At 42.9% G+C, this 14,072-nt stretch overlaps 2 protein-coding genes across 2 annotated transcripts; both read left to right on the top strand.

Annotated features, from left to right (window-relative positions):
• Positions 1-804, top strand: LOC142829345 (olfactory receptor 5AP2-like). The gene has a single exon (XM_075928835.1). It carries the CDS (start codon positions 1-3, stop codon positions 802-804), a length of 804 nt encoding a protein of 267 aa, XP_075784950.1.
• A 7,014-nt stretch (positions 805-7,818) lies between these two features.
• Positions 7,819-8,754, top strand: LOC142829344 (olfactory receptor 5G9-like). The gene has a single exon (XM_075928834.1). The coding sequence runs from the start codon at positions 7,819-7,821 to the stop codon at positions 8,752-8,754; it is 936 nt and encodes a 311-aa protein (XP_075784949.1).
• Positions 8,755-14,072: the final 5,318 nt, after the last annotated feature.

Here is a 14,072-nt window from a genome sequence, read left to right as displayed (position 1 = left end):
ATGATCTTGTTAATCGCGATCGACCACCAACTCCACACCCCCATGTACATTTTCCTCAGTATCTTGTCTGCTTGTGATCTCTGCTATTCTTCGACAATTGCCCCGAATATGCTGCAGAATTTTTTTGCAGAGAGGAAAAGCATTTCTTATAGTGGCTGTTATGTGCAAATGTATTTGTTTATCTGTCTGGCAGATATTGAGTGTCTCTTGCTGGCTGTGATGGCATATGACTGTTATGTGGCCATCTGTAACCTGCTGCTCTATATGGTCACCATGTCCACGCAGCGTTGTAGCCAGTTGGTGGCTGGGGTGTGTACTGTGGGGTTGGTGGATGCAATGATACACACATGTTTGACATTTCGGTTGTCGTTCTGCCGCTCCAACGTCATCGATCGTCTCTTCTGTGACATTCCCCCACTGCTGGCGCTCTCCTGCTCTGATACCCACATCAATGAAACTGTGATGATTGCCTTTGTTGACTCTATTGTGGTGAGCAGCACTGTGAGTGTTCTCCTCTCCTATGTCTGTATCATCTATACCATCTTGCAGATCCGCTCTGCCGAGGGCCGGCATAAAACCTTCTCCACCTGTGCTTGTCATTTGACTGCTGTGGTTATGTTTTATGGTTCTCAACTCTTTGTGTGTTTCCATCACACTTTCAACTCTACGGAGGAAGACAAAATAGCCTCTATGTTTTACACGGTGGTCCTCCCCATGTTGAACCCCCTCATCTACACTCTGAGGAACAGGGAGGTGAAAGACGCTCTGAGGAAAGCAGTCAAGGAATGCCTAATTAAGTCTTGAATCTGATTAACTCAGTACAGCCTTAATTATGGGAAATGGAATCAGGTGAATTCAATTTCCAGCCCATTGTGATGACATTTCATACAGCCAGTGGTGGCTCTTTATTACATTGTTTTTATTTGTTTGTTTGCATCTCAGCAAAGCCTTAAGGCTCTCTCTAAATTCAGGTTTTTTTTTTAGCTTTTGCTCCAGCAAAATTCAAGGAAGCACCTTTTTCACGTGTATAAAAACTATGTGATGTGCTTTGAAAGCATGGAGTTGTTTGTACTGGGAAAGACAAGGGGGGCAGGAAATCTTTTCCCCCTGTTCTTTGTAGTGGGGTTGGGTTGGTTTTGCAGTTGTAAGTCTGAAGTGTATGCTTTCTGCATCTGCCTAGTTGGGTACTTAGAAAAACATGGAAAAACACATTCTGTTCAACACAAACCAAAACTGAATATTTCTTGAGGGTACATCTGCACAACAACGTTATTTTGGAATAATGAACATTATTTCAAAAACGGCTTGCTGTGTAGAGGCATACTGTGCTATTTTGAAATAATGAGGCCTTCTTACTCCGACTCATGGTAACTCTCATTTCACAAGGAGTAAGGAAAGTCGAAGGAAGCGTGTTGTTCCTTCAACCTTCTGTTGTGTAGACAGTGCCAAAATGGAATTAAGCTATTCCGAATTCAGGTATGTGATTGATGTAGCTGAAGTTATGTAGCTTCATTTAACTTTTGTCCTGCTGTGTAGACGAGCCCTAAATGTTTTGGAAATTGATAAAACGGAAGAAAATATCCTTTGGAATCTTTTCTTTTTACCTGGACACTTTTCAATGCAAAAGGAAAGACACACAAGGCCTTTATTAGCCCAATGGATGGGAGTGGAATAGGCGGTGATATTGCTGCTTCCTTTGTAGACCAGTGATTAGAGCACTTATATGGGTTGTAGGAGACACAGGCCAATCTCCGCTCTGTCCGATGGGGAGAAGGAATTTGACAGTGAGTCTCCCACATTGCTGAACAGTGCTCTGGTATCTGGGCTATGGTATCCTGGATCTTTCTCAGGCCTGATCTGCGCTAATGGTGAAAACCGATCTAAGCTTCTTTAATCGCAGTCGACGTACTGTAGTCTGTCATACAGCAGTGTCCATATGATGCTCCATTGATGAGATGGTCATGAAGCTAAAGTGTGGAGCTTTTGAATTCCAAGGCCATTTATCTAGTTGGATACTAAGTGGCTAAGGGTACATTTACACAGCAGGGTTTAACTCAAAATAAGCTATGCAAATTGAGCTACGTCAGTTGCATAGCTTTTTTCAGAATAGCTGATTTGGGAACATCTACACAGCGCTTACGTCGACATAGAAAGCTCTTCCTCCCACTTCCCTTACTCCTTGCACAATGAGGATTCCAGGAGTCAGAGTAAGAAGTCCTCCAGCTTGACAGTATTTCATCATTATTTGGAAATAACTGCTTGCTGTGTAGGTGCAGACTAAGGGTATGTTCAAACTAGGGTGGTTAATGTAGGCAACCGAAGTTGCAAATGAAGCCCGGATTTTGAATTTCCCGGGCTTCATTTGCATCCTGCCGGGCGTCACCATTTTTAAATCCCCGCTAGTTCGGACTCCGTGCCCGCGGCTACACGCGGCACGGACTAGGTAGTTCGGATTAGGCTTCCTATTCCTACTCCTCATGGAATGGAATGGCTGAGAGGATTGTGAGTCAGAAATTGATAGAATCTGGCAATTGACTGATGTTGGAATCAAGGGGCCGTTACAAAAATTAAAAATAAATTCATTTAAATCTGATACCAATCTGACAATTCCCAAAATATTTGGCAAATGGAAAACATGGATCAACATTTCTTTTTCAGCTGTTGGAAACATTTAACATAATTGGAAACGGAACTTTTCTTTCCTTTCTTCTGAGCACCTCGTAATTGTTATTATAGTAGTCCTCCCCTTTAGGCTACACGAGAGAATATAACTGATTTTCCTCCTATTACAATCAAACCTTCAAGGAGTCAGAGGTTTGCACCACATGCGACAGGAGGATACTAACATGCCCCATAGTCCCAGTAACACCAGCCAAGAACTGTGCCCATATGCGGGAGGTTTTCTACTATGACAGTGAGGAAGGAGACATTATTGGGCCTACAATGGCTCTCCTTGGAGGCAGGTTATGACCACAGTGTCCTTGTGCATATGCAGCCATGGGTCAGTGCATGGGCCCATCCCTGCACCCTTGCTCCTTCTTATTAATCTAACACTGTTAGAACCACACCTCTAGTGCTCCTGGGATAATTTCCAAGTGGGTGGCTGTGACGTACATGCTGTAGCTCAGATTAATCAGCAGTTGTGTCACCCATACCTGCAGCTTTGCATGCCTTACAATACCTTGCTAAAGTGGCTTCCACGTGGGCTATTCACAAGCCACCTTCCAGCATGCTAGTTACACCCGGATCATCATTAGCATTTCCTCCTGATTGCAAGGGGACAAAATGTCTATGTGGAAGGATGTTCCCTGCTGTTTTTCCTCTCCTTTCTCATAGACTCATAGACTTTAAGGTCAGAAGGGACCATTATGATCATCTAGTTGACCCCCTGCACAGTGCAGGCCACAAAATCTCACCCACCCCTCCTAGAATAATCCTCTCACCTATATCTCAGATACTGAAGCCTTCAAATACTTTGAAGACCCCAAGATGCAGAAAATCCTCCAGCTGTGATCTGTACCCCATGCTACAGAGGAAGGCGAAAAACCTCCAGGGCCTCTGCCAATCTACCCTGGAGGAAAATTCCTTCCCGACCCCAAATATGGCGATCGGCTAAACCCTGAGCATGTGGGCAAGACTCACCATCCAGACACCCGATAGTTCTCTATAGTAACTCCTATCATCCCTCCATTGACCTATTTCCCACTGATAATTTCCCACTTGGTCAATTAGCTACCAAGATCATGTTATCTCATACTTTCTGAGTATCCTTTTCCCGCTCGATGACCATTTACTCCTCAAATACAAAGTTAATCACAGCAGACATCCCTTTGTTTAAGACACACCTTGTTGCCAACCTCAGTTTGGAACATGTGTTTATAACACCACAGAGTGAAATTATACATTTTCACGTAGATTGTTGCCTAACGTATTTTATCAGGATGATGCTGATCAGCAAATGCTTATTTTTCAAATGACACATTACAACAAAATCATATCAACATATCAAGCACAAAACCAATTCCAACTCTACTGCAGGATACACACTGTGAAATGTAAGACAGACACCACATCAGCGATTTCAACATATTGAACATGAAACACACGAGAACTAGTTGTTCCATTCCAACTCATCTGTTGAGGTGGGTCTTACCCACAAGAGCTCATGAGACTATATTTTTGTTGGTCTCTATGCCCTGTTCTACACTAGGGCTTTATTTGAACTCCTCCTTCCCTTAGGTCGAATTAATGAGCAGAGCATCCAAGCTATTATTTCAAAATAACGGGCCACATATTTTGAAATCTGTACTCCTGTTTTTTTTCTCAAGGATAGCACTAATTTCAAAATAGTTATTTTGAAATAACGGTAGTGTGGACACCCTGGTACTGGTATTTCAGAATAATTGCTTCCCAGAATAATTTGAACTAATTATTCCCCAGTGCTTCCTGGGGCTCTCAGTGTGAGGTATCGCATCCATGTTAACAGATCCAGCATTCTTAGTGGGCACAAGCTGAGCAGCATACCCAGTGTTAGGAGGCCCTCTCTCCCTGGGTGATATCACTACAAAGCCGGGAAGAATGCACATTGCCTCTTCCCAAGACTTACAAGGCTGCGAGGACGGGAGAGGTGGCTTCCCCTAGGAAAACCTCTATGCAGGAAGGAAGGGCTCATCTTTATTTCAGAAACTACCCTGTCCTGGGACCCGCAGTATAACTATTAATATTTAAGTGCACAGGACGCCCGGGAGCAGTTGGTGTAATTACTGGGCCATTTCACAAGATGAAAATCCTGGCCATGAAGGGTCCCAGGTGAGATCCCAGGATTGAACAAGGTTGTCCCAATTTTCTATTTTTCTATTTTTGAATATTTGTTTGATATGAAATAAAGTTGAAGGCTACTTCTGGTATATCAGCCTGGAAAATTCAAGACCTTCATCTCCTCTGTCAAAACCAGACCCATTGTTTTCAAGCACCCTATTTTTTTAACAATGATTCCATTCACAAAAGTCATTTCCATAGTTACCTGTAAGGTGTGTGTCTGTCTAGCACACCTAATTAGTGGAGCCAAGCAGCATTCCCTGCAGATTTAGTGCTCTGTGGTAGGAGTAGGTGATTAAATTGGACATCTGGAGCATATTTTGTGTGCTGTCACATAGGAACCATGGTGACTTGAATTTACTTACACATCTGATTCTAGTATGACACATTGTGTGATGTTTACTAGCTTGAGTTGCTACTTTTCTTTTGATTTGAGTTCATATTCATTAATTTTTTTGACACAAAGCTTGTTCACTATCTCTTGTATTAACATTCTTTCTTTCTTCCTCTTAGCCACAACAATGATCATAGATAGATAGATAGATAGATAGATAGATAGATAGATAGATAGATAGAATTAATTTTTGTTTCTACTAGTGGCAAACAATAGAGTACATTGATATTGATGTTGCATGAAACAAAATTTGAGTCTCAACATGACTGGCAAAACAATGGTGAGGAACATTGGTCATTTCCAGATGTACAGAGAAACATCCAATTAACAATGGAGAGCAGATAGCTGAGGTCACTTCCTCAGCTCCTCTGGTCATCATGTGATCTCCATCAAGCGCCTATCTTTCCTACTTTGGGGAGGAATTCAGCAAAGGACGGGCATAAATACCAGATAGATAGATAGATAGATCGATAGAAGCCAATGAGTTTTGAATATTATATATTATATCCAGGTTTTTTATTTGTACTAGTGGATTTTTGTATTGGTGCATAACAAAATCCAGTCTGCAGATAAATGGCAAACATTAGAGGGAACATGGCTGGTGTCCAGGTTTTCAGAGAAACATCCAATTCACAATGGAGACTTGAAGGTCGCGCTTTGCTCCTGAGTGACTCTGGTCACCCTATGGTCTCCATAAAGCACCTAACTTTCCTGCATTATCAAGAAGCTGGGAATAAAAGGAACAGGGAGTTCCTATCTATCTATCTATCTATCTATCTATCTATCTATCTATCTATCTATCTATCTATCTATCTATCTATCTATCTATCTATCTATCTATCACATGCCAATAACCAGGGTATTCTATGTTCTTCCCTTGCTAGGTCACTACAGTGACCACTAGTACAAATAAAAAACCTGGATATAATATATACTACAGTGACCTAGCAAGGGAAGAACATAGAATACCCTGGTTATTGGCATGTGATAGATAGATAGATAGATAGATAGATAGATAGATAGATAGATAGATAGATAGATAGATAGATAGATAGATAGATAGATAGATAGATAATGTCTTACAGGTTTTACATTCCAACATTCCTCCTACTGGGGGTCAGAGCAATGAGGTCATTCCAAAACCAGGAATGACTGAGAAGATACCAGCTAAAGCTGCCAGCAATCAGTATATTTCAGACCTATCTAACTCCCTGTTCCTTTTATTCCCAGCTTCTTGATAAGGCTCGCTGAAAAGCTTTTTTTCTTGTAACATTTTCATTGATGAGAAATTAAATTTTTATTTCCACTAATTTTTTCATTGAATTACCTGCTCTAGGTAATTTAGCAGTTGTCCATCAAACTACCAAACTCCTCTCCTCCCTAAATTGTGGCTGTGGGACATGGGTGACATTCCAGGGAAGTTCAGCAGGAAGGGAAATCATCCTATATCATGGGGGATGGAATCCTGCCTGGGATCCATGAAAGAGAATGGTGGGATGGGGTATCCGAGGGACCCCTGCAATGTTACTGTAATTTTGCTTTCCTCCAACAACAAAACAAATCAACCCTTTGTGGATCAGTTTGGTACATTAACAGCTTTAACTGAAATATCCCCCTAACCTCAAACACTGTAACTCTGATATGCATTGCATCATTCCATATCACAGAAGGAAAGAGTGGGCCAATTAATCTCCAGGCTATGAGCTACACTGAAGTTGCCTTTGGACCACTGAGCACATTAATGAGGTGTTGTGTCTCTCTGGACACAGGTATTCCCAGGTGCTTCAGGGACCATGTCCCCTACATCACAGATGGCAGTATAAAACTTCCCGAAGGCACCGAATGCTCATAGTTGCTGTGAATGGAAAAACACCCCCGTCTCGGTCCCTTTTCAGGAGGTGCAAGCTTTTGTCCTGCATCCCAGCCACACACACATTCACATGAAGCCTGGAGATCAGCAGGTACTGAATTCAAAATCTCCAGCACTAAAAGGAGCAGCCCAACTCCTGGCCCTTGACCGAAAAGGACAACACCTTTGTTTGGGAAAAACTAGGCAATTCTGTAGTCAGAGAAGCCAGTGTGTTCCTTTATATCTCTGGGTTTCAATGGAAATGAACATAAATGCTGAGATCAGACGATAAAAGGTTTAATCAGCACTCTGAGGATGCTTCAACTCAAACCGATATTCCAAGGCACAGAGCTCACTTTCTCCATAGAGGGAAGATTGACCCTCATTTACTCTCACCCGACTTTCAGCAGAGGAATGATCATATCAGACTCATATGTTTTGCACCCTGATTCTCCAACAGCAGTTTGAACAAGACACTGTTTAGTTTCTTGGATTAGGGAACAGGAATGGTGATGATGGTGGGATAATTAGGGGTGTGTGTTTTTATTCTACAGTGTGTGCATTTTATGGAACAATTGACACGACCAGCTGTGAACATTGGTCTCAGTGGACTAAGACCTTTCTTGATCCTGAACCGGTGCCCATTAAGAAACTGATCACTCTTTTCTTCATTTACTTCATTACAGCAAAGAGACCGTTTCCCCAAGTCATCCTCCTGTCTGCTTCCCTGTAGCTACCCAATCTCTGCCCAGAGGATATGGAAGAGGGAAATCACTCGGTGGTGACTGAGTTCATTCTCTCAGGACTGACAGATCATCCAGAACTGCAGGTTCCCCTGTTTGTGTTGTTCCTACTGATTTATGTTATCACCCTGGTGGGAAACGGGGGAATGATCTTGTTAATCACAATTGACCACCAACTCCACACCCCCATGTACTTTTTCCTCAGTATCTTGTCTGCTTGTGATGTCTGCTATTCCTCCACAATTGCCCCTAAAATGCTGCAGATTTTTTTTGCGGACAGGAAAAGCATTTCTTACACTGGCTGTTATGTGCAAATGTATTTGTTTATCTGTTTGGCAGATATTGAGTGTCTCTTGCTGGCTGTGATGGCGTATGACCGTTATGTGGCCATCTGTAACCCACTGCTCTATACAGTCACCATGTCCAGGCAGCGCTGTAACCGGCTGGTGGCTGGGGTGTGTGCTGTGGGGATGGTGGATGCATTGATACACACGTGTATGACATTTCGGTTGTCGTTCTGCCACTCCAATGTCATCGATCATTTCTTCTGTGATATTTTCCCAGTTCTGGCACTCTCCTGCTCAGACACCAGCCTCAATTACATTGTGCTGTATGCCTTCATTGACACTATTTTGGTGAGCAGCACTGGGAGTGTCCTCTTCTCCTATATCTGTATCATCTCCACCATCCTGCGGATCCACTCTTCCGAGGGCCGGCACAAAGCTTTTTCCACCTGCGTTTCCCACGTGACTGTGGTGGTCATGTTTTATGGCTCTCAACTCTTTGTGGGTTTCCATCCCATGTTCAGCTACATGGAATTAGACAAAATAGCCTCCGTGTTTTACACGATAGTGATCCCCTTTTTGAACCCCCTCATCTACAGCCTAAGGAACAGGGAAGTGAAGGTCGCCTTGAGGAAAGCAGTTAAGGAACTCCAAATGAAGTCTTGAGTCCGGAAAACTCTGTACTGCCTTAGTAATAGAGAACAGAAACAGGTGAATTCAATTCCCAGCCCATTATGATGGCATTTTACAGAGGCAGTGGTGGCTCTTTATTACATTACCATTCATATTCATAGAATCATAGAATCATAGGACTGGAAGGGACCTCGAGAGGTCTTCGAGTCCAGCCCCCCGCCCTCAAGGCAGGACCAAGCTCCATCTACACCATCCCTGACAGATGTCTATCTAACCTGTTCTTAAATATCTCCAGAGAGGGAGATTCCACCACCTCCCTTGGCAATTTATTCCAATATTTGACCACCCTGACAGTTAGGAATTTTTTCCTAATGTCCAATCTAAACCTCCCCTGCTGCACTTTAAGCCCATTACTCCTTGTCCTGTCCTCAGAAACCAAGAGGAACAAATTTTCTCCTTCCTCCTTGTGACACCCTTTTAGATATTTGAAAACCGCTATCATGTCCCCCCTTAATCTTCTTTTTTCCAAACTAAACAAGCCCAGTTCATGAAGCCTGGCTTCATAGGTCATGTTCTCTAAACCTTTAATCATTCTTGTCGCTCTTCTCTGTACCCTTTCCAATTTCTCCACCTCTTTCTTGAAATGTGGCGCCCAGAACTGGACACAGTACTCCAGCTGAGGCCTAACTAGTGCAGAGTAGAGCGGCAGAATGACTTCACGAGTTTTGCTTACAACACACCTGTTGATACAACCTAGAATCATATTTGCTTTTTTTTGCAACATATTCATTTGTTTGCATCCCAAGAAAGCCTTCAGGCTTTCTCTAATATCAGGGGGGTCTTAATCTACTGCCCCAGCAAAATTCAAGGAAGCGCCTGTTTCATGTGTATAAAAATTTGTGATGTGCTTTGAAATCATGGAGCTGTTTGTATTGGGAAAGAACAAGGGAGCAGGAAACCTTTTCCCCCACATCTTTGGTTTGTTTGGTTTCGTAGTTGTAAGTGTAAAGTGTATGATTTCTGCGGCTACCTGATCAGGTGCCTAGAAAAACAATGAAAAAGAAAATTCTGTTCATCCCAACCCAGATCTGAATATTCCCTCAGGCCACAGCTCCACAGCAACATTATTTTGGAATAACACAGTGGCTGTGTCTAGCTTGCATCCCTTTTCCATAAAAGGATGCAAATTAGACACATCGCAATTGCAAATGAAGCGGGGATTTAATTTCCCCCCCCCCACTTCATTTGCATAAACATGGCTGCTGCTTTTTTCCAGCTCGGAGGTTTGCCGGAAAAAAGCGCCAGTCTAGATGGGGATCTTTCAGAAAATAAAGCCTTTTCCGAAAGATCCCTTATTCCTTTTTTTTAGAGGAATAAGGGATCTTTCAGAAAAGGCTTTATTTTCCGAAAGATTCCCGTCTAGACTGGCGCTTTTTTCCGGCAAAGCTCTGAGCCGGAAAAAAGCGGCAGCCATGTTTATGCAAATGAACATGTTCATGTTTATGCAAATGAAGCAGGGGGATTTAAATCCCCACTTCATTTGCAATTGTGATGTGTCTAATTTGCATCCCTTTTACGGAAAAGGGATGCAGTCTAGACACAGCCAATGTGCTTCTACTCAGCAAGCCATTATTTTGAAAAAATATTGAGCTGGAGGACTTCATACTCCAACTCATGGTAACCCTCTTTTTTCAAGGAGTAAGGGAAGTTGAAGGAAGAGAGTTATTCCTTCGACCTCCTATTGTGTGGACAGCGCCAAAATGGAATTAAGCTATTCTGACTTCAGCAATGCAATTGATGTAGCTGAAGTTACATAGCTTAATTCAACTTTTGTCCTGCTGTGTAGACGGTCCCTAAATGTTTAGGAAATTGATAAAACTGAAGAAAATATCCTTTGGAATCTTTTCTCCCTTTCCCGGACACTTTTCAATGCAAAAGGAAAGACAAAGTACCCGTATTGACCAAATGGATAGGAGTGGAAGAGGTGGTGATATTTCTGTTTCCTTTGTAGACCAGTAATTAGAGCACTTATATGGGCTGACACAAGTCAATCTCTCCTCTGTCTGATGGAGAGAAAATATTTGAGACTAGGTCTCTCACATTGCCAAACGGTGTTGTGGCATCTGGGCTATGTCCAGTCCTGGATCTTTCTCAGGGCTGGTCTGTGCTAATGGAGAAAGCTGATCTAAGCTTCTCTAATCCCAGTTGACGTACTGTAGTCTGACGTACAGCAGTATCCAACTAAAGATGTGGGGGAAAATATTTCCTGCTCTCCTGTTCTTTCCCAATATAAACAGCTCCATGCTTTCAAAGCACATCACATATTTTTATACATATGAAACATACATATGATGCTCTGTTGATGAGATGGTCATGAAGCTAAAGTGTGGAGCCTTTGAATTCCAAGGTCATTTCTCTAGCAGGATACTAAGTGGCTAAAGGTACATCTACACAGCACAGCTTAACTGGAAATAAGCTATGCAAATTTAGCTATGTCAGTTGCATAGCTTTTTTCAAAATAGCTTATTTCAGAATTGGGAGCATCTGCACAGCATTTATCTCGACACAGAGCCCTGTTCCTCCGACTTCCCTCACACCTTGCACAATGAGGGTTACAGGAGTCAGAGTAAGAAGTCCTCCAGCTTGACAATATTTCAATATTATTTCGAAATAACTGCCTGCTGTGTAGCTGTGGACTAAGTTCTTTTGAAATAACATTATTTATTTTGAAATAATGTTTCTGTTTAGATCTACGTTGAGAGAGTAGATCCTCACCTCCCCTAAACTTGGTGATTTTAGCTTCTACAGGCAACATTAAAGATCTGATAAGATGTTCCAGTATTTGCTCCGGGGATAGCTGAGTTAGTCTGTACAGAATAAACTTAAAAAACAAAAACTGGTCTGGTATCACTTTATAGACTAATAAAACATGTAGATGGCATCATGAGCTTTCGTAGGCACAGCTCACTCCTTCAGATGACCAGCGTTTTGAGTTTAGGATGAGCAGACCCAAAATAAATAGGGGCGAAGGGGTAAGAAAAAAAGGAGGCGGGTGGGAAACAAGGACAGTATTTGCCGTTAGTAACAGTAAAGCAAGATAGATACTTCACTCCCAGGCTCCCATAAAATTTCATTCACTGTAAATATATTTTTTAAAGAAGAGGTGTTATTAGCAATTTTATTTTTATTTCCTGTGTTCAGTGACGATACAATTCAAAATACTCCTTTTAGAATGCTGGAATGGTTTGAAATAAGAAAATTGGCCAGTCTGCATAATGAGTAGCTGCCTCTCCTCAGCAGAACTCTCCAGAGGCAGCATTTTCAAAAATACTCACTAATTCAGGGTGCCTATCGACAACTATGGAACTGTGCATCTTAAATTCTTTCTGCCTCTCTTTGCCCATCTATGAATGGGAGTAACCAGACTTACCAGCTTCATTGTAGGGTTCAGAATTGTTTGCGGCTCTTTCAATGGCCCTCATCAATGTAGTACCTGTAAGCACCTCATGAACTTGATTGCATGTGTCCTCGCAACTTCCATGTTAGGATGTATAGTATTACTTCCATTATACCGATGATTAACTGAAGTGCTGAGAAAGTAAATGACTTGCTTTAAGGTCATGTAATCCCCTTTTTCCTCCTCGGGTTACTCAGGAGCAGGTCACACTCACACGTGTGCCGGGACACCTGATGGTTTTTACATAAAAGGAGATCCTGAGTACCCCAGTGGCGATGTTGTTTATTTGGGGATTCCCTGTCCACTCCTTGCTGTAGTCCCTTGCTCCCTAAGTTATACAATGGTGGTGTCTCCACCTGGCTGGCCCTGTATACTCTGGCTACGTCTACACTGGCCCCTAATTCTGGAAAAGTCATGCAAAGCAGGTAAGTCAGAATACGGAAATCCGCGGGGGATTTAAATATCCCCCACGGATTTAAATAAACATGTCCGCCGCTTTTTTTCCAGCTTGGGGAAAAGCCGGAAAAAAGCATCTAGACTGGCGCGATCCTCCGGAATAAAGCCCTTTTCCGGAGGCTCTCTTATTCCTACTTGAAAGTGTAGACGTAGCCTCTTAATCGTGTGCCTTGGGAGCCTCCAGGAATAAAATTATTGCAGCAGTAATCTGGATCTAACTCCAGAACAACACTTATAAATAATATACATCTACTTGATTACATAGAATGAACACATCTTTACTTAATAAGTTAAAGAAACAGGATTTAACAGATTAACAGTGAATAAAATCAATTAACAAAGCACACAGAAATAACAGGAACTTATCTAGCTGGCATTTGCATTGCCACCATTTATCCCACCCCAGAGTGTGCACCCCTCTGGACTCAGAGTCCCAGACACTTGGTTGCGTGGGCGTGCTTGAAGGGCTATAGCTGGATATGGAGACAGCACTGTGTGGGTCCTGTGTGTGTTAGTCCAAGCTGAGCAGCCACCTGCAAAATCCCTCTGGCACTGGAGCACGCTCCACTAAATGCCAGCAGCTCTAGTTCCCTGAGCTGGACACTCTGCCTCTCTTTGGACCCAGACTTAATCTGTATCTCTGAGGTCTGTCCCAGGCAGCACTTTCCCAAAGAGCCCATTTACTTACAGCCTCCTCCTGTGTGTTGGTTTTTGTGTAGTCCTTCTCAGCCACAGGCACAGCCAGAGTCTTTCCCCTCTAGGGCAATCAGCAGCCCTTAAGCAGCCTGCTAGATCCAAGCCCCGCAGACTCTCAATCCCACGCTGTAGCTGCAACACAACAGCTTCCTGGACTGCCTAAGGCTCCTCCACAGCAGCCTGGCTCCTCTGTTCCAAAATAGAGACCCCACCTTTCCCAACATGCCCAGACAAGCCCCTTTACCGATTTTCCTCAAGGGCTCATGGGAGTGTAGTCTCTAGGGCTAGATTGCAGCACACAGAATCCTCCCAGAAAAAGTCAGCGGCCCCTTTAGTAAGGGGACTACAGTCACACAAGGTGATTAGTTGTATCAGGAACTAAGCCCCAAATTACACAGTGCTACACTAATGTTCTACCTACTGGCATATCTTTCCTTCGCATGGCAATAGAGGAACAGTGGTGTCTTGGAAACCATTAAGGCCGGAGTTTTGTTATCTGGTTAATTTTGGCCCTTCAGAGAACTCCCGTTCACTCAAAAGTAGCCAGCAGCAGTAGGTTCGATGGGGGGGCCACAGTGCTTTGTACGATAAAATCCTTATTTACAAACTCTTTCAAGCAAGGATCTGTCTGCAAGCTCCAAAGCCAGGCGTGAATGTTCTCCAGGGCTTGTAAAAACGTAGTGAGCTGGTTTGCTCTGAGTTTTTGTGTTGGTGACACACAATGTGAAAACGTAGCCTGTTT

Source organism: Pelodiscus sinensis, chromosome 4 (genome assembly GCF_049634645.1).
Source record: "Pelodiscus sinensis isolate JC-2024 chromosome 4, ASM4963464v1, whole genome shotgun sequence".
Taxonomy (NCBI): Eukaryota; Metazoa; Chordata; order Testudines; family Trionychidae; genus Pelodiscus; species Pelodiscus sinensis.
This window is presented reverse-complemented; position numbering and strand designations above follow the sequence as displayed.